This window comes from Neophocaena asiaeorientalis, unplaced genomic scaffold (assembly GCF_003031525.2).
Source record: "Neophocaena asiaeorientalis asiaeorientalis breed wild unplaced genomic scaffold, Neophocaena_asiaeorientalis_V1.1 scaffold155, whole genome shotgun sequence".
NCBI lineage: Eukaryota > Metazoa > Chordata > Mammalia > Artiodactyla > Phocoenidae > Neophocaena > Neophocaena asiaeorientalis.
In genome coordinates, this window is record NW_020173040.1 from 1792916 (window position 1) to 1819645 (window position 26730).

Genomic DNA, 26730 nt, shown 5'->3' on the forward strand with positions numbered 1-26730 from the left:
ACACTTATTTTCAAAAATACGCTAGCAGTAAGTATAGTCCTTGGGACCGACACGCCTGATAAGAAAAAAAGTCTCATTAATGGAGGAAGATGCTAATCAGTGGTGGTTTTGGCCAGCTCTCACTGGGGTAGACACCTGCAGAATCCGTAGTTGATGGAGTTAATGAGAGCCGTGTAGATCAGGGAGGTTTCCTGCCCCACAGATGTGAATAAGATTGCAAGAATCTAATTCTGGACCCCATCAGAGCCAAAACCTTGTGAGAAGGGGCTAGGGACAAGCATGTGTGCGCGTAGTGCAGGATTTTATATAACTTAAATGAGTCTGTATTTGTGAGCAGAGGAAATGTCAAGGTGAATGATACGAAGTGCTTTCTTCTTCAATTATAATTATAAGGAAATAGAAGACACACACAGATGTGACTGTGTCTTCACAGTTGAGTGTTCAGCTCTACCTGTGAAAGCATTCTGAACTTCCCTTTCCTTCTCTTGCAGGTGACATCACACAAAAAGGATATGAAAAGAAGAGATCGAAATTGATTGGAGCCTACCTGCCCCAGCCTCCGAGTACGTAAACCTTGATGAGTAGCATAAAGCATCCCATTTTAAGAGTTAACTGCAACATGCGAGAGAACAGCTGAGCACAAGTCCTCCCTCAGTCCCCAGTCTGCATGCAGATCACGCCATTGAGGTGGCACTAGGCACATCCTACTCCTTTGTGTGATTGCAGGATATTTTGTGAATTTAGAAGATACATACGGCTTTTCTATAAATGTGCCTAATAAATTCAATAGGTACTTTATTCATAGAGCTGCAGTAATATGTTTGATTACTTTAAAATGGCTACAGTCATAAAAAACATGAGGGCATTTACGGTTTAAACATGACTTTTGTCTTAGTGAGTTAAATTTATTGATGATGGTTTAAATTAATCCAAGGTTTTCGTTGACGTCATTGGTGGGGGGTGGAGGGCCAATCTAGAAATCTAGAAAATAATGTAACATCCTGCCTGGTATTATAAAATCGTAAAGGTTGGTTGTTTTTTGAAACGTGATTGTCAACGTAGTGGATTCTTCCCCAAGTACAAATTCTGTTTAATTCCAGCGTTTTCACGTGTGCAAGTGTGTAGAATTTCTGCCCTCAAGCTAGGTTCTGTACATTTCAGGGAAAGGAAGATGATACTGGGCTGCAGTTGTAACACTCCGTTCTGATGTAAGCTCAGTTCAGCCCGAGGGCAACCTTGAGAATTTTCTGGGCATCAGGAAAGGCGTAAAGCTAACACAAGTCCTCCAGGAGGAAGGACAGCAACAGAAATAGACTCTCCAGTGTTCAGTGTTGGAACAAATGTGAAGCTCTGCTGAGCCGCTTCTGCTAGAAGAGGTTCAAGTCTGCATGTGCAGGCCCAGCGCAGGCCCACCGGCTCTCCGGGCTGTGACACAGCCTCCAGTGCTGTGGGCGCAGAAGGAGTGTCCCCACCTGTGGCTCACATTCCAGGACACTTAACTTGTGTGTTGAGTTTCTTCTGCTTTTTTAGCTTTGTTTGGTTGTATGTGATTTCTTTCTTTTCTCGGTACTTAAGAAAGTTAACATAAAGATGGACCGGCCGCGCAGGCCTGCCTTAGCTGACGGCCTGGGTTTTCCTGCTGTCTAGTCTGTAAAAGGAAGAAGCTCTGCGCTGTCTGAGTGGATGGAAAATAAGTGTGTTGTCTAGCTGACCCCATGTGTGAGAGACTTCAGAGCACACGTGGGCAGACGACTAGATGTGGTCTCCCTGCTTTCCTCCTCTCGTACTCCAGCAGAGCTGTTGTGATGAATTCCTGTCTGCACGTGGCCTCTTCTGGTCTTGGAGGAAGGCTGGCGGGGAGACCGTAGGCCCTTTGGGTTGCTAGATTTTATTGTCCGTGCCTTACCAAACAAAAGTGAAACAGAAGCAGTTCTGCACCTTCCCAGAAGATGGCTCTGGAGCTGCGACAGTGCCAGGAACGTGGCTGACCCGTGTTGCTGAGCGCTGAGGGTGGCCCTGTGTGGCGTGGTCCCTTTGATGTTCTTTATGCTGTTCTGCATGGGGTCGGCCGCTCTGCTCGGTGCTGTAACAAATTTAAAAAAAACTAAAGTTTGAATTAATTAGTTTTTTTTCAACTTGTTACAGCAGCGAATGGAGCTGCCGTGGTCCGGTGTAGACTGCAGCACAGTGAAGGAGCCCCGAGAAGAATGCTGCAGGCTGGCAACATCGGGGTGTGTGACATCCGAGACGCCGCGGTCAGAGAGCGGGCGGCCAGCACCGCAGGAAACCGGCCACTGTTTTACTTTCGTTTCGGTGAGCGCACTTAACTGAGAGAGAGAGAGAGAGACACACACACACACACACACACACACACCCCATGGCAGGGCACGTTTGCAATGGACTGTCCACCTAATGCCTTTCTAAACAGAAGTGAGGGCTCAGCCTTGGGGGAACATAGGAGGTCCTGTTTCTGAGCCCCTGTTCTCCATTTGAACTTGTGCGACTTATCGAGGCCACAGTGCTCCTTGGGCAAAGAGCTTGTCACAGACCCCGGACCATGATCATCCTGCTGACTCTGGGCCCAGTTTTTGAGTGTTTTCTATTAAAATATAATACTCGGTTTTTACAACCATATTTTTGCATTTGGAGCACCACTTACGAAACACTTAAGAAAGAAGAATGCATGACAGATCATATAGTTCTTCCTAAAATTGTTGATATTCCGCTAAACTTTGTCTCATAGCCAGAGACCTGGGTGAAGGATGACCTCTAATGAATCCTGGCCTCTGAGATCTGCTTCAGGGAGTAAGGTCTGTAGCTCCATGGTATTCCGATCTCCAGAGGGCAGTTATGGAGTCTTGAAATTGAAAAATTGAACCAGTTAATCATAGAGTGTATTCTTAGAGGTCGTGATCCTATTCAGAGGTCAAAATTATTTTAGTGAGTAGTATTTTGAATATAAGAAGCCCAGAAAGATGAGTTCAGTGTGCCTTTTAGTACAATAAGGAATAAGCATTTATAAGCTTCAGGGTTTTACCTCAAATAAAAGGCATTGTTTGAGAATCAGGTACAGACACTAAGCTGTTATGTTACAGTTGGCCCCCAGGATCTTAGAGGAGGGAACCCAGCCGGGTCTCTCCGCTGTAGCTCTGCCCTCCTCTCCATGCCAGCCTGCTGACGGGCGTGATGCCTGTCTGTGTGGGGAAGAGCGGAGCGGTGGTAGGCGGGCGGTGGAGTTGGGCATTAGCTGCAGGGGCCCCGTCGCAATTTCTGTATGCTTCACTGTTGCACCTGTGGATGTGTGAGGCTGTGAGAGCTGCTTGGGAACACTGCTCCCTGGCCCTTGTAGCCACGCCATTCCCACTGGGAAGGAGAAGGCAGGTTCACACATGAAGCTGGGATTGGGCGACCAGATGCCCAGGTAGTTTTGCAGTTCTTATTGCTGATCTGTATTTCTGAGAAGTTGCCCTGGATGAATGGTCACACGTATAAGACTGTCTCTGGGAAGCAGTAAGGAGAGCACGTGGATCTAAATCAGAGAATTCTTTCTTGACTAGGTCAGTCTTAGACATGATTCTTTTGGTGTAGGATCTTTTTTTTTTTTTTTTTTTTTTTTTTTTTTTGCGGTACGCGGGCCTCTCACTGTTGTGGCCTCTCCCGTTGCGGAGCACAGGCTCCGGATGCGCAGGCTCAGCGGCCATGGCTCACGGGCCTAGCTGCTCCACAGCATGTGGGATCTTCCCGGAACGGAGCATGAACCCGTGTCCCTTGCATCGGCAGGTGGACTCTCAACCACTGCGCCACCAGGGAAGCCCTGGTGTAGGATCTTTATGAGAAATACCTTGTTTTCCTTTTTAGTTACCCTTATCCTGCCATACACTTTTCTAAAAGTAGTTTGTGTTTTGATGAACTTTACTTCTTTTTTTTAACATTATTTTTATTTATCAGAGAAAAAGTTAAGACTTCTCTAGAGGGACTTCCATGGTGGCACAGTGGTTAAGAATCCACCTGCCAGTGCAGGGGACATGGGTTCGAGCTCTGGCCCAGGAAGATCCCACATGCCACAGAGTAGCTAAGCCCATGCAGCACCACTACTGAGCCTGTGCTCTAGAGCCCATGCTCCACAACAAGAGAATCCACTGCAGTGAGAAGCCTGCGCACCGCAACGAAGAGTAACCCCCATTCAACACAACTAGAGAAAGCCTGCGCACAGCAACGAAGACCCAATGCAGCCATAAATAAATAAATAAATTTATGTATTAAAACAATTTTTTTAAAGACTTCTCTAGAAAGTATTCTAAAGATATTTCAAATATACTTTGGAGATTTGTTTGGGACACACAATTATGAATTAGGATGGCTTCCACAGCCTTCAGCAACAGCTGAGCACCCTAGTCTGAGCTCCCATGCATTACCCCATCCCAGGCAAAGTGCTGGGGAAGCAGGTTTTTTCCTGATTTTCTTCTCTGCATAGAAGTGGGTGACTGGGGAACCCAGTCAAAGATACGCTGTCTTCCGGGAGCACAGTGTTGAATGCTCACCTAAAGCTGGATGAGGGAAAGTGTGCCAGAGCTAGAAAGAAAAAAGAAAATTATGTATTTAATGAAGTAAGGGGTCAGAATATATTGAAAATCATTATCAAAGAGAAAATATTATTCAGGAGAACTTACTTGGTTCTAGTTGTCTTGCAGTTTTTCATTAGTCTTTGAAACTATATATTTTTCATTAGTCTCTGAACCTGATAAAATTTGTGAAAATAGAAGATAAAGTCCACTCTCTACCACTCTCTCCAGGGGTATCTTAATCACGTGGTGTTAGCTTCTGTATGAGTCTTCACTGCTTTCATGACAAGGCCATGGTGATGTGAGGTAGTAACATTCCAACATTACCATAAATAGTGAAACTTTCCTTGACCAGATAGTCCCTCTCTTCTCATGATGCATGTGTTGGCTAGATATTACTTTCCACGTGATTGGCATCAAATGTTTCTGAGTGGTGAGTGATTTATATAGATCCAGTCTTCTCCAGGCCCATCTCGCCTTTCCTCCAACAGCAAGCGTCCTGTGCTCAGTTACAAGGACTTACTGTGACTGTGTAGTTGTGAAAATCTTGGTGAATTCGGCTACCGTGACCAGAGGGCAAGTCTGTCTGTTTCCTTCCTACTCGCTGGGGATCGGCTGTGGGATCCACGTGAACAGCCTCCTCAGAGAGGAGCCTCTCTTGGTTAGGGCGAGTTTACTGTCCACGTTTGCTCTTCTGGAGAAGGCAGACGGCCCCACCCGGAGTGCAGACTCATCTGCATCAGAAGGGCTTCACGGATAGCAGCCTGACCTCTCTTCACCTCCTCCAGCCTACATCCGATGTCACACTGCATGTGAGGCATTCTGTACGTGCTTGTGCCCTCTGCCTGTACCTGTGCATCTTTTAAAGCTCAGTGCAGTGTCACTTCGACAAGGATATCTTCCCTGATCCCTGGGGTTAGGACAGGCCATTGTGTTTTATATTCTCCAGAAAATGAAGCTTACTGGCACTGCTGTGGTTGATCGGTTCTGCTTCTTCACATTAACAACTGCTCTGCTTCTCTGGAGCCGGGTGCACAATTTGGTCTATATTTTCATCCTGCCACAGAGTTTGTCTCCCAAAATGCAGCTCTCACTTCCCTGGGTACAGCAGTGTGTTGCCTGTCTGACCTGGGTTGTAGGGACACAGAGCTGGTGCTGGGGAACTTCTTCGGCCATGCCATCTGTTCATGATGGATGGGGTGTAGCCTGCAAGGTTAAATGCCAGAAAAAGAGAAATATGAGTAGTTAAATCAGGGTGGCCTGCGACTTAGCATGAATTCTTTCCAGACTGAGTTGCTACAGGAAATGAACTTTCATGACCTAAAGGTAAATGACCTGTATCCTAGGTAAGCCCTGGTCATGATCTTGATACACAGCTTGCTACTCTCAGTTGTCTAAGAAGTATTCTTATTTTATCACACACAGCTGGTGATTATTGATGGGTTTCTTCTTCTTTTTGGTGACATGAACCAATCAGGTTCCTCCCCCAGACACCAGTAGTTAACAGGGAACAGCTGAGCCTCTACGGAAGGCGGAGCTGGGCATGGAGCAGTGAAAGTGGTGTCTACTTTGGGTCTGGCTCACATGGGTTTTTGTGGACCATCTATAAGGAAAACGCAGAAATCTGAAGCCCTGATCCTGACCATATACTCTCCTTGCCTCCGAACTTACCTGCTGAGCAAAGCCAAGTGCTGGGATGTGGGGATGAGACACAGATGCACGATGGTAGGGGCTCTTGTGAAACCCTGGACTCCAGGTCATCTGTACTTTTCCAGGCATGAGTCCCTACGAAAATTCAAACATGAATAGGAAAATGGTTAGCAAATTTATACTGATTTGTTGCAAGGCTTCATGCTAATGGAGGGTGAGGTAGACACAGAGTGACAGTAATGTAAGAATCAGGCCAGCATGGTCAGGGAGATGTTACAGTGCTGACGGTGAGATTTCTGTCTATTTTGTGCTGTTCTCATTTGCGTCAGTATGAAGTGAAAGTAGTAAACTTCTCACCTGTACTACAGTTGTACTGTTTATTTTCTGGCAAACTCCTTGATGGCACTTACGTTAGAAATAAGTGCTGTTGTGTGAAGGAAAGTATAAGTAGGTGCTAGAAGAGAATGGGACAATTCAAAAATTGTTTTTGTACAAACTTGAAATATGGAAAAATCCTTGTCAGTTTTACCAACTGCCTAAAGCATGTTTTCACTTAAGTGAGAGCCCTTTGGGTGCCCGGTGAGGTCGAGGGACCCTGAGATCCACGAATGCTGTGTGCAGGGAGCAGAGAGCCTTGAGTCATGGTGAGGGTCCTGGGAGTAGCAGTCACTCCTGTATTAATGTGTCCATGTCTGCACCCCAGCGCATGTGGGAACCGAGGTTCAGAGGCTGAGCGATTTGTCCCATTATGCGATTAGTAAAAATAAGACGAGAATTTGAATCAAGATGTTTGTTTTAAATCTTATATACATTTTTATGCAGGTTATCTTATATACATCCTTCATGATTTCTTTTAAAAATATGTTGAAAACCAAGGTTTTTCAGTGTATTTCCCTTACTGTCTGAATTTAGAAATACTTCTTCTAGAAGGTGTCTGTACTGCAGGTCTTCCGGCCTATAGTGCACCATTGTGTCTGGGTGAATGGACCAGCCCCTGTGGGCCTTATTCTTAGGTTAATAAGAGGATTATTGTGATTTCTATTATCTAGTTTACCATAGTGTTAATGAAATACCTGCACTTATTTAATGACCTGAAATTGATGGGTTGTTTAGGTGCCAGAACTATATTTTAGGATTTTCTTTGGGGAACCTTTCTTTTTTTATTGAAGTAAAGTTGATTTACAATATTATGTTAGTTTGGGGGAACCTTTCTTAAACATGTGTTAGAAGTAATTGAAGTTCTAATAAAAATGGCTTATTTCTCTGCTTTGTCTCCCTTGGGCTTAAACAAAGTTTTTACATATGGAGGGAACAAAAGCAGTTGGAGGAGTGAATAGCGATAGGACAGGGCAAAAACTTGGGAAGAGTGTTTCTGTGTGACAGGAACCTGGAGGCACGAGTGGGAGGTGACTGGCGAGGAGGGTGTGGTGGAGGGAGGTTGGCAGTCAGGGAAGCAGCTTAGGGCTCAGTTCTGTGGTCCACAGGGTGTAGAGACATGAACCAGTCAGAGCCCTGCTTGGATTGAAGAGAGAGACTGACATTCCGGGCTGTAGTGGCCCTGGTGGCAGAGAGGGTACTGGGAGCTGCAGGTGGCGTGTGACTGTGAAGGCGCCCGGGCAGGGCTGAGCGCTAAGCCTGGTGACCTTTCTAACCTTGAGGATAAAGTGTAGGGTGGGGAAGAGAGGAGTCCCAGGGGATGGAGGTGTTTGAGGAAGTGGAGAGGTGGGGTGCCATGTGCAGAAGTGTGAGGTCCCAGGAGGATGCACGCTCAGCAGCGGGATGAGGTGTGTTTTACTCTCTCCTGTGCTGTCCTTTTGTTTCCTCTTTTCCTCTTATGCACCTCTGGTCTTCTTCCTCTGATGAGTTTTATTTACAGTCCCGTGGCAATTCTAGAGGAAACAGAAGCTCTCTGAGATTGTTGTATATGAATTGATGAGTTGCAGCACTCTGCACGAGCCTTGAAAATTTCACTTACTGGTTCAGCAGTGCTTCCTGAGACTCTCCTGTGAGCCAGGAGCAGCACTTGGCCAGAGGCAGACAGCCAGTCAGTCATTGCCTTCTCTGGGCTCTTAACCTGCCCCTGTCCCAAGCAAGGATCGATGTGTGCACACCTTCATGTCACACAGCCTCAGCAGTTTTCACCTGCTCTGAGTTTGTTCCTGGGCAGCAGTCTGTAATTGTAGCAGTTTCCATCTCTCTTTATAAGAATGCTCTTGAAGAGTAGTTTTGTGGTGAGATCACAAAAATACCTCTTCATGGATTCAAAGTACCAGCTGGACTTGGTCCACGTGACCATTGATCATTGCACCTGGAGTGCAGCACTGAACAGTACGTAGCCTCCGCTTCAAGGGCCTGGCCTCTGCTTGGGCTCTGAGTGACAGCAGGTACCCAGGAGCACCAGGAAAGGATGCCCATCACAAATGGAAGGGCACTAGTGAGAGTGGCACAGACTGCTTGAGTTCAAGACCCAGTTCTGGGCCTGCATTTTCTCTCAGTGAAATGGCAGAAACTTATGTCATATGCCTATGTTAATAAGTTAGTAAATATAAAGTGCTTGCACCAGTGCTGTAAAGTGTTGGCTGTTCCTATCAGTCCTGCCTAAAGATGGGAAACTGAGGCTCAGGGTCAGATCGTGATGGCAGCAGATGGGGCTCCAGCTCCAGAGCATGGCGGTGTCCCCAGTGCATTTCCCCTCAGTTTGTGTGGGATCTGAAGCTAGTGGTGCTTAATAGATGTTTGTCGGAGAAGAGATCCAGTCTTGATCTCTGTCTCATTTTTGCCTGAGGAGAATTTTTCATCACCCTTGCGTTGCGTGTTTCTGGACAGTTACCCCACCTTCCTTGGGATGCCTCACCTTGTGTCGTAGACACACTGGTCACCTTGTGGCTTTCCTTTGAGCTAATTTTCACCCGTGCCTGAATGTGAGACCTCAGCAGTGCTGAGTACTGTGTTGTAATTATGTGTTTTACTAATTATTCGTGGTTAGCCTTACCAGGAGGGAGCCCATCCCAGCAGCAGCATGTGGTCAGCTCCTCTTACTGTGGGTCATGGGCCATGGGTTATACTACCCCGGCTTCTCTTGTGGTACCAGGTCATTCTAATTTGGAGTTGCATATGTGACTGAGGTACCTTTAAGCTACCTCAAATTTCATTTACAGTGAGGTCAGATAAAAACTAACGATTGAAATATGCACACTTACATTTTAGTCTCTTTTAATGTCCTATTGCTAGTGACCTGTTGAGGCTATTCTCCTTTTGTCTAATTTATTCATTTCTTTTTAAAACTTGGGTTGTAAACTCTATTTTTCAGCCTATGAGAGTAAATGTTCACAGTGCTTGTATGCAGACTTAGCTTTCTGAAGACAGATGTGTAGGGACTGCAACTGGTGAGAACTAACCTACAACTCTGTATAGCTGGTCTGTAAGTGCTATGACTACACTTCCCAGAGGAAGTACATGACAACCTAGGGACCTGGAAGGGGTCAAGGTTGAAATTAATTCCAAAAAGCATATTTGAAAGAACTAGATGGGTAACTACTGAGATTCAAAGCTAGATGTGTGTGTGTGTATCAGGCACTGTTTAACCTCAGCAGCTCCAAGGTGTACATTTAGCTCTGCTTCTTCCCAGAGCTGTACTACGATGTCAGTAAATGGATGAAGTATAAATCCCCAGGACAAGAGAATGGGAGAAATAGTGATGTGTTTTTAAGCTATATAAGGTAGATGATTAGAGGCACCTTATTTAGCCAAGGGGAGGAAGGCAGTAGATGAAGGTGCTGACGAAACCACGGCGGGGGGTGGGGGTAGACGTGGCATCTAGGGAACAGGCGATCCACATCCTCCCCGTTCCCCCAGAGATGTTTGCTCTCTGGAGAAAGGGAACCAAGAGCCTCTGGAGTTGGGGACACCTGGCAGTACTGCACCCAGAGGCCCTGAATCAGAGTGCATTTGCTGGAGAGTGAGAATAGCTCCAGCTAAACACTGTGAACACTGTGTTTAGTTACAATACAGGAGGCCGGACGTCTCTTCTTTGGGTAAATGGAACAGCCCAGGTAAAAGACCTACTGGAAGTAGATCTGGTGATGCCCCTGCCATGGGAAGAAGCGCTTGCTTGCACCTCCTTCAGTGGGATTAAAGAAGAAGTTATAAAAGTTGACACAGGAGAAAAGAAAAAAATAAACAGATTTTACATAAAGATTATAGTATCAGAATGACATTTAATAATTTAACTTCTTGACAATAATTGACAGGAAAGGCAATGAATATAAATAATTTTCAAATAAATATATTTATACAAATTAAAAATTTTTTAATTTACAAATAATTTTGTTTAGAATTCTAAGGTTCAATATGAATGTAAATACCAGCTAACTACTGTTTTCATTATGAGACTTAATAGTAGTCTTTGATTTCATAAATTCTGTGCATCTGTTTGACAAAAATACAAAGTAATTTTTTAAAAGATCTGAGAGACAGTAATAGCTGGAGGAGACTTGGAGCTGTGAACAGTTCAGTGACAAGGACTGTTAATTAGCAATGTTAATACTCTTGCTAGATGAAAAACCATGGAACCTAACCCAGGTCTGCAGTGCAGGTGTCTTTTGTATAGTTCTAACATAGCAAACGTAATATGTAGGGCCCACAGACATTCCATTAAAAAGTGAGGTTCAGAAATCACCAGCATAGGAGGGATATTAAATCTCAGGGATGAATAGCTAACTCTCATGGAGCCATCACAGAAAACCAGGGACCAGACAGTTTTTTGCTAAAATTGCTCTTTCTGGTTTACTTTCCACTGAGCATTACTAACCCTTTTCTGAAGAAGCAACAATTAATCTTTAATACTCAGGGCTCAGAATTACTTTATTTCTGAACTGTAGTGATTACATCTTTCCCGTAGTACCTAGTTTTATCTAAATTGTGCCTCTGACTACTCTAGTTCTGAATAGTTATCAAGATTGTTAGAGTTAGATCAGCTTTTGGCCAGTATCATTGAATCATTTTTATCTGACCATGTAAACAGTTTTGGTAATTCTTCAAAGCCATAATGAAATACAACTTGTTCAGTTGTTTAGCATCAAATGGAGTCAGATTGCAGAGAGTTTGAAATTTTGAATGAACAAAGATGAAAGTTTATGCTCCATCCTAGTTACCTGGATTATATTATTAAAATATCCTTTAAGACTTATTTGCAGTTGCTTTTAATTTAATGATAAATGTAATTTAAAGAATTATTGCTTGTAGCTTACTCTGCATCACGGCACATGACATAACAGGCATTTGTGACGTGAAGGAGCCTGGACCGGTGTTTCTGAAGGCTGTAGTGTCGGGGCCCTGAGTCGTGCCCTACCCCGTATACTTCTTCCTTTCCTGTTCATTGTCCAGGATGTCCCAGCCCTCCATGCCCACTCCCCTGTGTGCTTCAGCTTGGCTGTGGGAAAGCAGAGAGTCAGAGATTTATTCTACCAAATGATTTGTTTTGCAAAATAAGTTAACTCCAGCTGCCAGTAAACCTCTCCTTACTTTTCTGTTTTCCTCATTAACCCAGGAGTGGATCAAGCGTTGCCTCCAGAGCGCCGGGCTCCAGTTACTCCTTCCTCCGCCTCTCGCTATCACCGCCGGAGGTCCTCAGGGTCACGAGATGAGCGCTATCGGTCGGGTAAGGCACCAGGTGTGGGGTCTGTAATGTGGGTGATGGTGAAATGAACGAGTGGGCACATGTCTGCAGAAGCTGTGTGAGTATGAGGCAGTGAGTTTGGATGTCCCTGTGGTTGGTCATGTGGCCCACAGATGCCATCTTATCTCAGACACAAATATACCCTCTAGGGTACACATTAAAATTCAGTAAATAATAACTCCTTTTATATTTTTAAGATAGTTTCCATTATTTAGAATTTCACAAGAACTTAAAAAGTAACCTCTCATAAGCCAAATTTTGCTTATTTCTTTTAGGTGTTACTGTTTAAAAGTTTGGTTTTACTTTTCATCATCTTGGTTGCTAGTATTTTTTCCTTCTCTTTTAACCTCAGTGATTTCTGTTTTCAAGTACAATTTTCAAAAAAGTAATAAGATTCTTAATAATTTGTATGTTCTCCGTTTATTATTTCCTTTGTGTTTTATGATGTTGTGTATAAGAATGCTATCTTCATAATTCCGTTTTATTGTAGTCATCACCTGGGCTTGACTGGCTTAAATTTCTTTCATTAATTGAGCATCAGGAAACTTGTATTGTGATTAATGTTTTACTTTTTGAAAAAAGTTTTTTTCCCCCCAACATCTGGATTAAAGTTGCTTTTACCTGCTTCCCCAATTTTTTAAAAGAAAATTATCAGTAAGTGTTGTTGCTGGGACACCAGTTCAGGGTACATGTGGATTGCTCATGATGACAACCCAAATGATAACATTTATATATCACTTTATATTTTGCAAAGTACTTGCAAAGGCATTATCTCACTTGGTTTTTATAACAGAAAGGTGAAGTACTTAAGACTGTTTCATGTTGCAGAAGAGGAAGCTGAGACTGCAAGAGGAGAAGTAGCTCAGCCAGTTCATACCAAGGTGGGTGGGTCAACCCCGTGAGCCTCTCAGCGTTGTGAATTTTTCCATTAATGGGGGCTTGCAAGATAAACCACCACCCTTCCCGCTAAGGAGCTGTGTGCCTGACTGCCTGGCCCTGCTCTCCTTTCTGGAAGGGAAGAAGGGGTAAGACAGATTTTATGGCATCAGAAATCTTCATCTGCGGAAGCAAGAAGAATGGTCTTGAGAAACTAGGAAGAAGCCCAGTGCAGCTTCACTGCTGCTGCTGCTGCCTTCTTGGCCTGCTCAGGCCTGGTGCCTGGGACAGTATGTGGGGGTAGAGTGAGGGCAGGAGTTTGTTCCCAAATCCACCTTCTGTTTTTTCACAGGTATTTTAACTCCTAGCACATACCAAGAGCACACTGTACTCATTCGGGCATCTCAAAGGCCCCTTTCAAACAATTAGGAGGGTAGCACACTCATATGTGCTGTCGACTTGCTATGGAATGTTTCCATTTTTTCCTTTGTCTTGAGTGTGTTGTTCATTTTATATATCACACATAGACACACACAGGTAGATACACACACATAGTAACACATACAGGAGACATACAGGTAGATAGCCACATGTAGACATACACATAGATATATATGTAGACATGCACTTAGACACACAGGTAGACACATGTTTACTATCATCCGTATCTTTAGTTCTCAGAGAAACTGGTCAAGTTCTTATTTCCATTTTATAGATGAGAAAATTGAAGTTCAGTGATTGTTCATGATAACTAACTCATCAAATTAGGATGCAAATCTAGCTTTGTCTGACCTTGTAATCTGACTTTTTACCAGATAGAAGATTATATCTCCTGTCCATTTCTAACCTGTATTTTTTTGTGTTAATTTTTAAAATTTAGGTGGAAATTAAATCATAGTACAATCTATGTCCTACATTATATGTCTTTCCTAACGATGAGGGTGGAGGATGATATACCGTAAAAACTTTATATGGCCTTTGATAAGGTATATTGTCTTGTTCAAATCCTCCTAGTTCTTTTGGGAAATCAGTAGGACAGGTGGTGGTGGTGTCACTGTTTTTCTTTTCAAGTAAAAGTCTGAGGGAGGTGAACACAGTACAGTAGGAGGTGGTGATCTCTGGGCCTCAGGTGCGTCTCCGCTCACCTGTGCACGCTACCACCCCTCTCTGTGGGCGGAGGGGAAGACTCGATGGAGGGGTGGTGTGAGGAGAAGGATGGAGGGCGACGTCAGGGGATTGATGGTCACCAGTCCATAGGGACATGGCCAGCACAGCCCTCTGCAGAGGAAACCAGCCCCTACCTCAGGCCCTACTTTAAATCACTTAGTTCTCGTGAGCATCACCGTGAGGCAGGGGAAGCTCCGGTTTGCGTTAGTCCTTCCCAATTAGAACTCCAGACTCGGAACTCTCCCCAGTTTGGAGGAAGCTGCAGAGAATTCCAGCAGCTCCTGTCCCTGCGACTTCGTTTCCTATGGGCGTCTCTCCAGGCACCCTCGTCCCACTTCCTCTGCTTCTTTCTGGTTCCCTTCACTCGGTTGCCCTCAGAGGCTGTCCTCAACGTAACGGCGCCCTGAATTCTAAACACACGTTAGCTGACGACACTCCTCTGCTCAAGAATTCTAGCAGCTCCTGTTGCTCTCAGAGTAAGAGTCGTGTGGCAACAGTGACCCACCATGTGCATGGTCTGGGCTCCTGTCACTCCACACTCTCGTCTTGCACGTCGCCCTCCTCTGCAGCCACACTGGTTCCCTGAGTGTTCCCTGTTTTTGTGAGGCATTCTCTGACCACCCAATTAAAATGGTAAAGCACCATGCCATCTCATACACAGTCCCTTCCCTTTCCAGCCTGATTTGTTTGCATCGACTGCATCTGTTACCCCTGGCATGCTCTCAGTCATCTGTCTGTCCATCTACCCATCTGTCAATCATCTCACTATCTGTATCAGTAATCTATCATCTGCCTACCTACCTGCCTATATCAATCATCTGTCTATCTAGTTAGCTGTCTGTTGATCATCTGTCTACCAAGTTGTCTATCAGTCAACCATCTATTAGCTATCTATCATCTACCAATAATCTATCTATATACACCATCTATTTATCTACCTACAATCTGTCATCCGTCTACCCACATCTCTCTCCATCTGTCAGTCAGCTCTCTACCTACCATAAGAATGTAAGGTCCACCAGGGCAAGGATCTTTGCTTTGTTCATTTGTGTATGCCAGGCACCTAAAATAGTGCCTAGTTAATGGTTTTTGAAGGAAAGAAGGGTGATGAAGGGAACAGAGCACATTTGGGAAAAGCAAGAAATTAGGTAGGAGGGGCCAGATTTTAAGGTATTTTGTATATGTGCTCAAGCATTTGGACTTTATCCTGAAGATGCTAGGGTACTATTTGAAGATTTTAGGCAAAGTCATGTTTGGAGTAGTTGTGGGGTTTGAAGAGTACTTTGGTGGCATTGTGGAGATATGGATTAGAAGTGGAGTATTTGGAAAGACCCTGAATACCTGAGATATTTGTTTAGATCAGTCAGTGCCAGTGAGATGTGAGATGTCTTTAGAAGATAGTAGCTTGAGGACGTGAAGGCTGAGTTAAGGCAGGAGTGTGTGAGAGAGGGGATTGGGGGTGACCCCAAGATGTCTGGGTTGTACAGTTGTATAGATGATGGTCTCTGGGTCTGCCTTTAGAGAATTAAGTTTTTCATTCGTAGGTTAAAGATGGTGGAATTCGCCTCAGCTATTCACTTACTAAGTAGAGAATACATGAAAAATTGTGTAGACATTCCTTGAAGTGTCATGTAAGATGTGAAAAATATGCCGTATATACTGTTTTAATTTTTTTTTAATTTACACTCCTTTCAATTTTGAGTAAATAATGACTGCTTAATTTACATAAGGAGCAAACATACCCAGAGGATCTTTCCATATGCTTTTGAAAGCTCAGTTGGGTTCTCGTTTTCTATAACTGACATGGAGTACCACCCCTTGTATAGGATGTCATCTGCCCTAGAGGAAAGCTAAGGAGGGCCTTTGGGTCATTCCCAGGGCTCATTTGGTAGTCTCATTCACCACGTTGTTATCTGCTATTTCCTGTTTTTAAATACTCTAGTCAGTTTTCTTAATTTAGACATTTCACTGATGTACTTCTTGGAGTTTATGCTCATATATTTTTTAAACTGTGGTTATGAAATCTTAAAAGCTTGTTTCGGTCTGTTACCAGTGTCCATGTTTCAGGATCTTCTGGTTTATTTTCTCCTGAGCCAGCCCAGAAGATTTAAGACATTTAAGAGAAAAAGTTTTGTGACTTTCAGGAGATTTTGCTTTCTAAAATTCTTTGACCACTTAATTTGCAGTGGAGTTACTTTGGTTGCTTCAGTGACCAAATATATCAGCCAAGAAGTAATTCTATTATCTTTTAGACAATTGACCTAATTAACAGTCGATCTAGTCAACCATATAGCCACAGATTTAATCTCTCTTGGCTATACGTTTTCATTTCATTTCTAAACCCATGGCCTTACATGGTAATGAACTCCTACTAGAAGTCTTTAAAATGGTGTGCACCTCTCTTCTTTTTAAATAATTTTCTTTGGGAACTAAAATTTGATTTGGAAAGTGAATGAATAGGCATTTACTGAATACCTAGAAAATGTCAAACTCTATATTGGGCACTTTATTACTTTCACTTGATAAAGTCTAATTTGAGCTTTAAAAGATTCTAGCTGTTTTTTTAAACACCTTTTTACCTCAAACAAAAACTGTGGAAAAGAAAACCTTGAGACTTGAGTTGTTTGTATTCCAACCAAGACTGATTATGACAAGGAAGAATATATTAAAACTAAAATATAACATATGATTTCCTAATATGTTTTAAATGATTGTTTTGTCTATTTATGGGCTTAGGAACAGTTTGAAAAAAACTACATCTCATAATTTGTGTGCAGACATGGACAAGAGCAGCTGCCTTCTCAGTGCTGAGGCGTCCTGATCCACCCTGTGCTCATTCCTGGTAGAATGTCATGGAGCCCTGTCTTCCTCTAGGACGAGGAGCTAAAACAGAATCCAGGGACCCGTGGGGGATTCAAGACCCTTTCAGGGATGTCTGTGAGGTCAAACCCTTTTCAGAATAACACTAACACATTACTTGCCTTTTTCATTCTCACTTTTTTCATGAATGTACAATGGATTTTTCCAGAGGCTGCCTGACATGTGGTGATATCATCATTCTGACCGCCAGTGGAATCTGTGATTGTTGAAGTCTTGTGTTTTAAAATGTTTTTCCGTTTCCTTTCTAATACAGTAAATATCAGAGTATTAATCCCATAAGTAAAACTTTTAAAGGTTTTCAGCAGTTTTTGAGTTTAAAGTGTTCTTTGGGTCAAAGAGTTTGAGAACCATTGCTATGAGACTTATAAAAATGGAATTTTTTAAATAGAAAATTGAGAGATAGTGTGAACTAGAAACTTCTACTTCTGAACCCATCCTTGAGACTGATTTTATGCTGATGATGAAGTCTGATTCATAGCAATGATCAGTTTCCGGGACTAAGGACTTTATCCTAGTATTCATTCATTCACAAACATGCAAATAGGTTTGTGTACTGAGCATTCTGCTGTGGACTACACGTGAGGCAAAAATACAGAAAACATGTTTGCTTCCAGAGTTTATTTACCCTATAGTGAGTTCTTCCTTGATGCTGAAGTTTAATTTTCTAGATAGAGAAGTTTTCTCTTTCTCTAGTAAACTTGACAAGATCTACTCATTTTAATGTGATTCCTAGTTCTGTGACGACCTGTGTTCTCTCTGAACAACTAAATGTTTCATTAGTTAATTTATTTTAGTAAAAATCAGGAAATAACATTTTCTTACTTAGAGTAAAAGAGAAGACTTAAATCAGACTGCACACTAAACTGAATATTCCCAGTGAAGGACAGGCTCCGTCTGTGCAGAGCTGTACCACCCAGCATGGTGGTCAGTATCCACAAGGGACCTTTTAAATTTAAATTAATAAAATTAAATAAAATTTAAAATTCTGTTTTTGTGCTTTACCAGCCACATTTTAAGGCATGTGGCTACTATACTGCACAGTGCAGATATGGAAAATCATCACCACAGCAGAAAGTTCTCTTTCGTAATGCTGTACTAGGCCCAAGGTTGTGTAAGAATGGAGAAGGCAGAAGATGCAGCTGAAGAGGGTTCTTTTTTTTGTTCTTTTTTTTTAACATCTTTATTGGAAAATAATTGCTTTACAATGGTGTGTTAGTTTCTGCTTTATAACAAAGTGAATTAGCTATCATACACATATATCCCCATATCTCCTCCCTCCTGCGTCTCCCTCCCACCCTCCCTATCCCACCCCTCTAGGTGGTCACAAAGCACTGAGCTGATCTCCCTGTGCTATGCGGCTGCTTCCCACTAGCTATCTACTTTACATTTGGTAGTGTATATATGTCCATGCCACTCTCTCGCTTCGTCCCAGGTTACTCTTCCCCCCTGCCCCGTGTCCTCAAGTCCATTCTCTACATCTGTGTCTTTATTCCCGTCCTGCCTCTAGGTTCTTCAGAACCATTTTTATTCTTTTTTAGATTCCATATATATGTGTTAGCGAACGGTATTTGTTTTTCTCTTTCTGTCTGACTTCACTCTGTGTGACAGACTCTAGGTCCATCCCCCTCACTACAAATAACTCAATTTCATTTCTTTTTATGGCTGAGTAATATTCCATTGTATATATGTGCCACACCTTCTTTATCCATTCATCTGTCGATGGACACTTAGGTTGCTTCCATGTCCTGGCTATTGTAAATAGAGCTGCAGTGAACATTGGGGTACATGACTCTTTTTGAATTTTGGTTTTCTCAGGGTATATGCCCAGTAGTGGGATTGCTGGGTCGTATGGTAGTTCTATTTTTAGTTTTTTAAGGAACCTCCATACTGTTCTCCATAGTGGCTGTATCAATTTACATTCCCACCAACAGTGCAAGAGCGTTCCCTTTTCTCCACACCCTCTCCAGCATTTGTTGTTTGTAGATTTTTTGGTGATGGCCACTCTGACCAGTATGAGGTGATACCTAATTGTAGTTTTGATTTGCATTTCTCTAATGATTAGTAATGTTGAGCATCCTTTCATGTGTTTGTTGGCAATCTGTATATCTTCTTTGGAGAAATGTGTATTTAGGTCTTCTGCCAGTTTTTGGTTTGGGTTGTTTGTTTTTTTGATATTGAGCTGCATGAGGTGCTTGTAAATTTTGGAGATTAATCCTTTGTCAGTTGCTTCGTTTGCAGATATTTTCTCCCATTCTGAAGCCTGTCTTTTTGTCTGGTTTATGGTTTCCTTTGTTGTGCAAAAGCTTTTAAGTTTCACTAGGTCCCATTTGTTTATTTTTGTTTTTATTTCCATTTCTCTAGGAGGTGAATGTCCATGCCCCTCTCTCGCTTCGTCCCAGGTTACTCTTCCCCCCTGCCCCGTGTCCTCAAGTCCATTCTCTACATCTGTGTCTTTATTCCCGTCCTGCCTCTAGGTTCTTCAGAACCATTTTTATTCTTTTTTAGATTCCATATATATGTGTTAGCGAACGGTATTTGTTTTTCTCTTTCTGTCTGACTTCACTCTGTGTGACAGACTCTAGGTCCATCCCCCTCACTACAAATAACTCAATTTCATTTCTTTTTATGGCTGAGTAATATTCCATTGTATATATGTGCCACACCTTCTTTATCCATTCATCTGTCGATGGACACTTAGGTTGCTTCCATGTCCTGGCTATTGTAAATAGAGCTGCAGTGAACATTGGGGTACATGACTCTTTTTGAATTTTGGTTTTCTCAGGGTATATGCCCAGTAGTGGGATTGCTGGGTCGTATGGTAGTTCTATTTTTAGTTTTTTAAGGAACCTCCATACTGTTCTCCATAGTGGCTGTATCAATTTACATTCCCACCAACAGTGCAAGAGCGTTCCCTTTTCTCCACACCCTCTCCAGCATTTGTTGTTTGTAGATTTTTTGGTGATGGCCACTCTGACCAGTATGAGGTGATACCTAATTGTAGTTTTGATTTGCATTTCTCTAATGATTAGTAATGTTGAGCATCCTTTCATGTGTTTGTTGGCAATCTGTATATCTTCTTTGGAGAAATGTGTATTTAGGTCTTCTGCCAGTTTTTGGTTTGGGTTGTTTTTTTTTTTGATATTGAGCTGCATGAGGTGCTTGTAAATTTTGGAGATTAATCCTTTGTCAGTTGCTTCGTTTGCAGATATTTTCTCCCATTCTGAAGCCTGTCTTTTTGTCTGGTTTATGGTTTCCTTTGTTGTGCAAAAGCTTTTAAGTTTCACTAGGTCCCATTTGTTTATTTTTGTTTTTATTTCCATTTCTCTAGGAGGTGGGTCAAAAAGGATCTTGTTGTGATGTATGTCAGAGAGTGTTTGTTCTGCCTGTTTTCCTCTAAGAGTTTTATAGTGTCTGGCCTTACATTTAGGTCTTTAATCCATTTTGAGTTTATTTTTGTGTATTGTGTTAGGGAATGTTCTAATTTCATTCTTTTACATGTAGCTGTCCAGGTTTCCCACACCACTTATTGAAGAGGCTGTCTTTTCTCCATTGTATATTCTTGCCTCCTTTACCAAAGATAAGGTGACCATAGGTGCGTGGGTTTATCTCTGGGCTTTCTATCCTGTTGCATTGATCTGTATTTCTGTTTTTGTGCCAGTACCATACTGTCTTGATTACTGTAGCTTTGTAGTATAGCAGCTGAAGACAATTCTTAAAGGCCTGTTCGTCCAAAACTAATCAAGCTTGATAGCTGTGCCTAGTAATTTAAACAGAAAATGACACAGTCAGATTTGCATTTTAGAAATATCAGTGTAGCAGGAATGTATAGCTAGTTGGGTTGGGATGGGTTCCTGGTTGAAGAGGGACATGTTAAGAGGATGTTGTATTTCAGGTAAAAAACGTGAAACAATTTGTGGGATGTACCAAAATAGTACTTAGAAAGAAATTGATACAATAGTTACAAAATTAAAACTGCTTACATTAGGTAAGAAGAGATCCTAGAAATTGAAGAAATAGGATTTAACTTTAGAAGTTAGAAAAGGAAAATTGAATGAGTTCCCAAAAAGAAGAAATGAGAAAACAATGAAGAGAATAAAATGGAATAGAGGATATAGACTTGGTTTCCACCCTGGCCTGTAGTAGAAGCACGGAAGTCATCATACACATCCTCACCAGAAAAAGCTTTACAAATGGAAAATCAGCAACCCTTCTTTGAACCATCAAAGAACTGAGGTCAGGCTTCCCTGGTGGCGCAGTGGTTGAGAAGTCCGCCTGCCAATACAGGGGACGCGGATTCGTGCCCCGGTCTGGGAAGATCCCACATGCTGCGGAGCAGCTGGGCCCGTGAGCCATGGCCACTGAGCCTGCACGTCCGGAGCCTGTGCTCCGCAACGGGAGAGGCCACAACAGTGAGAGGCCCACTTACCGAAAAAAAAAAAAAAAAAAAGAAAAGAACTGAGGTCACTGGGCAAACTGCTGCCCCAGAATTGGGGATGGATAATGGAAACTCTGAGAGAAAGGCTGAAGACAGTGCTAGAAATCAAAAACACTGTAGCTGAAAGAATGAACTGATTGATAGACTGAAGGTAGATAGGTCAGAAACTCAGATCTACATAAAGAAAGGAAGAATGTTGGAGAAGGAATAGGTGATAAAATAAAATCTTTTGGTTTTCATATTCTTAATTGATCTTACAGATAAACATTTGTTCAAAGTAATAATAGAAACAATGTATTGAGTGATTATAGCCTGTGGATTAGTGAATGAATGACAGCAGTGTTACAGGAGGGAGGAATTGGGAATACTCTGTTATAAGGTATTCATACTACCCTTGAGGTGGTATAGTGTTATTTGAAAGTGGACTTGGATTAATTGTGAATGTGTATTATGAACTGAAGGACAACCACTAAGAACAGTTTAAAAATCAAGTATAATTGATATGCCAAGAGAGAAGAAAAAATGGGATTGTATAAAATGCTCAATTAAAACTAGAAAAGGCAGAAAAAGAGTAGAAGACAAAGAAACAAAGAACAAATGCAACAAACAGAAAACAGTAACAAACATGGGTAAATAGTAATCCAAATATATCAGTAATCACTTTGAATGTAAGTGGTCTAAGTGCACCAATGAAAAGATGCAGACTGTCAGTGGGTCGAAAGCATAGCCCACTATATGTTGTCTACAGGAAACCCCCTTTAAATATAAAGACATGGATGGAGACAGATACACAGTACTAACACTAATCTAAAACCATGAGTAGCTATATTAATTTCATGTGGTGCCAACTTCAGAACAAGGAAAGTTATCAGAGATAAATAGGAACATTATGTAATGAAAAAGGGGTCAGTTCTTTAAGAAGATACAACAACCCTTAATGTGTACATGCCCAACAACAAAACATCGAAACACGTGGGACAAGAGCCAGTAAAACAGCAAGAATAAATACACAAATCCACTGTTACAGTGGGAGACTTTAACATCTCTGTCAGTAATTGACAAATCCAGCAAGGACATCAGTCAACTGTATTTAACTGACAGTTATAGATTACTGCATCCAACAACAGCAGAATACACACTCTCAAGCTAAATACACCAAGATAGAACACATTCGGGGCCATAAAACACCTTGTAACAATGAAAGCAGTAGGAATCAAACAAAGTATGCTCTCAGACCACAGTGGAATTAAACTAGAAATCAGTAACAGAAAGGTAGCTGGAAAACCCGCACATACTTGGAGATTAATTAGCACACTTCTAAAAAACCCGTGGGTCAAAGAAGAAATCTAAGCAAAATTTTAAAAATATTTTGAACTGAAAAAATGAAAATACAGGGATCAAAATTTGTGGGATGTAGCAAAAGCAGTGCTTAGAGGCATATGTATAGCCTTGGATGTGTATAGTAGAAAAGAAGGATCTAAAAACAGTAATCTAAGCTTCAACCTTAGGAAACTAAGAAAAGGAGCAAAGTTAATCCAAAGAAGAAGGAAATAAATAAAAGGAGAAATAATGAAATTGAAAATGAGAAATCAATAGAAAAAGTCAAGCCTAAATCTGGTTCTTTGCAAAGATCAATAAAATTGATAATCTTCTAGCCAGTTTAAGAAAAAAATAGAGAACACACAAATTACTAGTATCAGAAATGAAAAAGTGACCATCACTATTTATCCCATAGACAATAAAAGGATAATAAGGGAGTATTACAAACAATTCTGTGCCTACAGATTTGAAAACCTAGATGAAAATGACCCATTCCTTGAAAGACACAATCGGCCAAAACTTACCCAAGAAGAAATAGGTGATCTGAATAGGCCTGTGTCTATTAAAAACACTGAAACAATGCTAACCTTCCAAAACACCAGGCCAGATGGGTTCACTGGTGAACCTACCAAACATTTATCGAAGAAATTATACCTGTTTTCTGTACCCTCTTTCTGCAGATAAAAGTAGAGGGAATACTTCCTAATTCGTTATATGTGGCAAGCATTAATCTAATACCAAAACTAAACAAAGACATTACAAGAAAGAAAATCTACGGACTAGTACCTCTCATGAACGTAGATGTAAAATTCCTCAACAAAATATTAGCAAGTCAAATCCAGTAATGGATGGAAATAATTATGCAACACATCCAAGTGGGATTTATTCCAGGTATGCAAGGCTGGTTTAACATTTGAAAATCAGTTAATGTAATCTATCGTATCAACAGGCTAAAGAAAAGAAAAACACATGACCCTGTCAATAGATGCAGAAAAAGCATTTCACAAAATCCAATACCCATTTTTGACAAAAATTCTCAGCGAACTAGGAGTAGGGGAGAATATCCTCAATTTGATAAAGAACATCTATGAAGAAAACCTACAGTTAACATAATATTTAGTGGTGAGATTTCCCACTAAGATCAAGAACATGGCAAAGATGTCCCCTCTCATCATTACTTTTCAACATCATACTGAAAGTCTTGGCTAATGCAATAGGACAAGTAAAGGAAATTAAAAGTATACATACTGGGGGTGATGTGATTGTCTATGTAGAAAATCCCAAAGAATCAAGAAAAAATCTGGAACTAATAAGTGATTATAGCAAGGTTGTGGAATATAAGGTTAATATTAAAAAAGCCACTTTCTAGGGACTTCCTTGGTGGCGCAGTGGTTAAGAAACCGCCCACCAATGCAGGGGACACGGGTTTGATCCCTGGTCCAGGAAGATCCCACATGCCACAGAGCAAATAAACCCGTGTGCCACAACTACTGAGCCTGCACTCTAGAGCCTGCGAGCCGTAACTACTGAAGCCTGCGCACCTAGATGCTGTGCTCCGCAACAAGAGAAGCCATGCAATGAGAAGCCCCTGCACAACAAAGGGTAGCCCCCGCTCACTGCAACTAGAGAAAGCCCGCACACAGCAACGAAGACCCAGTGCTGCCAAAAATAAATTTATTTTTTTAAAAGCCACTTCCTTATATACCAGCAATAAACAATTGAAATTTGAAATTAAAAACACAAGGTCATTAAACTATAATTCAGAAGAATACATGCACCACCCCTATGTTCATAGCAGCACTATTTACAATAGCCAAGACATGGAAACAACCTAAATGTCCATCAACAGATGAATGGATAAAGAAGATGTGGTACATATATACAATGGAATACTACTCAGCCGTAAAAAAAGAAATAATGTCATTTGCAGCTACATGGATGGACCTAGAGATTATCATACTAAGCAAAGTCCTAAAGAGAAAGACAAATACCATATGGTATCACTTATATGTGGAATTTAAAATAGGACACAAATGAACTTACCTATGAAACAGACATAGAGAGCAGATTTGTGGTTGCCCAGGGGAGGTGGGGTGGGGGAGGATGGATTGGGAGTTTGGGATTAGCAGATGCAAAGTATTATATAGAGAATGGATAAACAGCAAGGTCCTACTGTATAGCACAAGGAACTATATTCAGTATTCTGTAATAGACCATAATGGAATAGAATGTGAAAAAGAATACACACATACATATATCTGAATCACTTTGCTGTACATTGGAAACTAATGCAATATTATAAATCAACTATGCTTCAATAAAAAACCAAACAAAAAACCAAAACAATGTTGTTTACATTAGCACCAAAAACATGAAATACTTAGGTAGAGCTCTAAAAAATGTGCAAAGCCTATATGAAGGAAACTATAAAAGTGATTAAATAAATCATAAGATCTAAATAAATGGATAGGAAGGCTCAATATTGTCAAGATGTTAGATCTTCCCAATTTGATCTATAAATTCAGGACAATCCCAGTCAAAATCCCAGCAAATTATATTGTGAATATCAACAAACTGATTTTAAAGTTGATATGAAAAGGTAAAGGACCCAAAATAGCCAACATGTTATAGAAGAACAAGGTCAGAGGACTGATACCACTTGACTTCAAGACCTGCTATAAACTAGTAATAGTCAAGACTGTGAGGTATTGGTGAAAGAAAAGACATGTAGGTCAATGGATCATATTTTAGACAGTCCAGAAATAGACCAACATAAATACAGTTAACCAATATGTGACAATCTTTTCAACACATAGCACTGGAACAACTGGACTTTGACATGTTAAAAATGAACCTAGATACAGATCTTACAGCTTTCACAAAAATTAACTCAAAATGGATTATAGACATAAATGTAAAACAAAAAGCTATAAAATTCCTGGAAGATAATATAGGTTACCTAGGGTTTGGTGATGACTTTCTGATACAACATCAAAGGCACAGTCCATGGAAGAAATATTGGTAAGTTGAACTTCATTAAAGTTAGAAACTTCTGGGCTTCCCTGGTGGCGCAGTGGCTGAGAGTCCGCCTGCCGATGCAGGGGACGCGGGTTCATGCCCTGGTCCGGGAGGATCCCACGTGCTGCGGAGCGGCTGGGCCCGTGGGCCATGGCCGCTGAGCCTGCGTGTCTGGAGCCTGTGCTCCGCAACGGGAGAGGCCACAGTGGTGAGAGGCCTGCGTACCGCAAAAAAAAAAAAAAGAAACTTCTGCTCTAAAAAAGACATAGTTAAGAGAATGAGAAACAAACCACAGATTAGGAGAAAAAGCTTTGCAAAACACACATCTGATAAAGGACTGGTATCTAAAATATACAAAGAACTCTTAAAGTCAAGAGTAAGAAAACAAGCAACCCAGTTAAGAAGTGGGCAAAAGGTCTAAGTAGATAACATACCAAAGAAGGTACACAGATGAAAAGTAAGCATAGGAAAATATACTCAACGTACATCATCAGGAAATCACAAATTAAAACAATAAGATACTACTGTTAGAGTGGCCAAAATCCAGAGTGCTGGCAAAACCAAATGCTGCCAAGGATGTGGAGCAACAGGAACTCTTACTCATTGTTAGCAAGAATGCAAAATGGTGCAGCCACTCAGGAAGGCAGCTTGGTGGTTTCTTAAAAGCTAAACATACTCTTACAATATGATCCAGCAGTTACACTCTTTGGTATTTACCCAAATAAGTTGAAAATATATCCGTACAAAAACCTGCATGCAAATGTTTGTAGCAGCTTTGTTCATAACTGCGAAAAATAAAGTCTGTTAGGGCTTCCTTGGTGGCGCAGTGGTTGAGAGTCCGCCTGCCAATGCAGGGGACGCGGGTTCGTGCCCCGGTCCGGGAAGATCCCACATGCTGCGGAGCAGCTAGGCCCATGAGCCATGGTCGCTGAGCCTGCGCGTCCTTAGCCTGTGCTCCGCAACGGGAGAGGCCACAACAGTGAGAGGCCCGCGTACCGCAAAAAAATAAATAAATAAATAAAGCCTGTTAATTAAAAAAAAGAAATAAAGGACAATGATAAAATTTAGAAGATCACCAAAGATGATTCTTAGAATATACAAATAACATTGAAAAACCTCCAGTGAGAATGATAAAGCAGAGAGAA

At 41.7% G+C, this 26730-nt stretch overlaps 1 protein-coding gene across 3 annotated transcripts in view; it reads left to right on the top strand.

The window, feature by feature from the left end:
• The first annotated feature begins 495 nt into the window (after window positions 1-495).
• DIP2C (DIP2 acetate--CoA ligase C (putative)) overlaps window positions 496-26730 on the top strand; it is a 186786-nt gene continuing 160551 nt past the window's right edge. Inside the window, exons 1-3 of one of the 3 annotated variants that reach the window (XM_024742793.1) lie at window positions 497-563; window positions 2146-2313; window positions 11761-11871. In XM_024742793.1, coding sequence (XP_024598561.1) covers window positions 2208-2313; window positions 11761-11871 — 217 coding nt within the window. In that variant the 5' untranslated portion in view covers window positions 497-563; window positions 2146-2207. Of the gene's footprint in view, window positions 564-2145; window positions 2314-2746; window positions 2811-11760; window positions 11872-26730 lie in introns of those variants that run through there. The other 2 variants (XM_024742794.1, XM_024742792.1) reach the window with 2 other exon arrangements.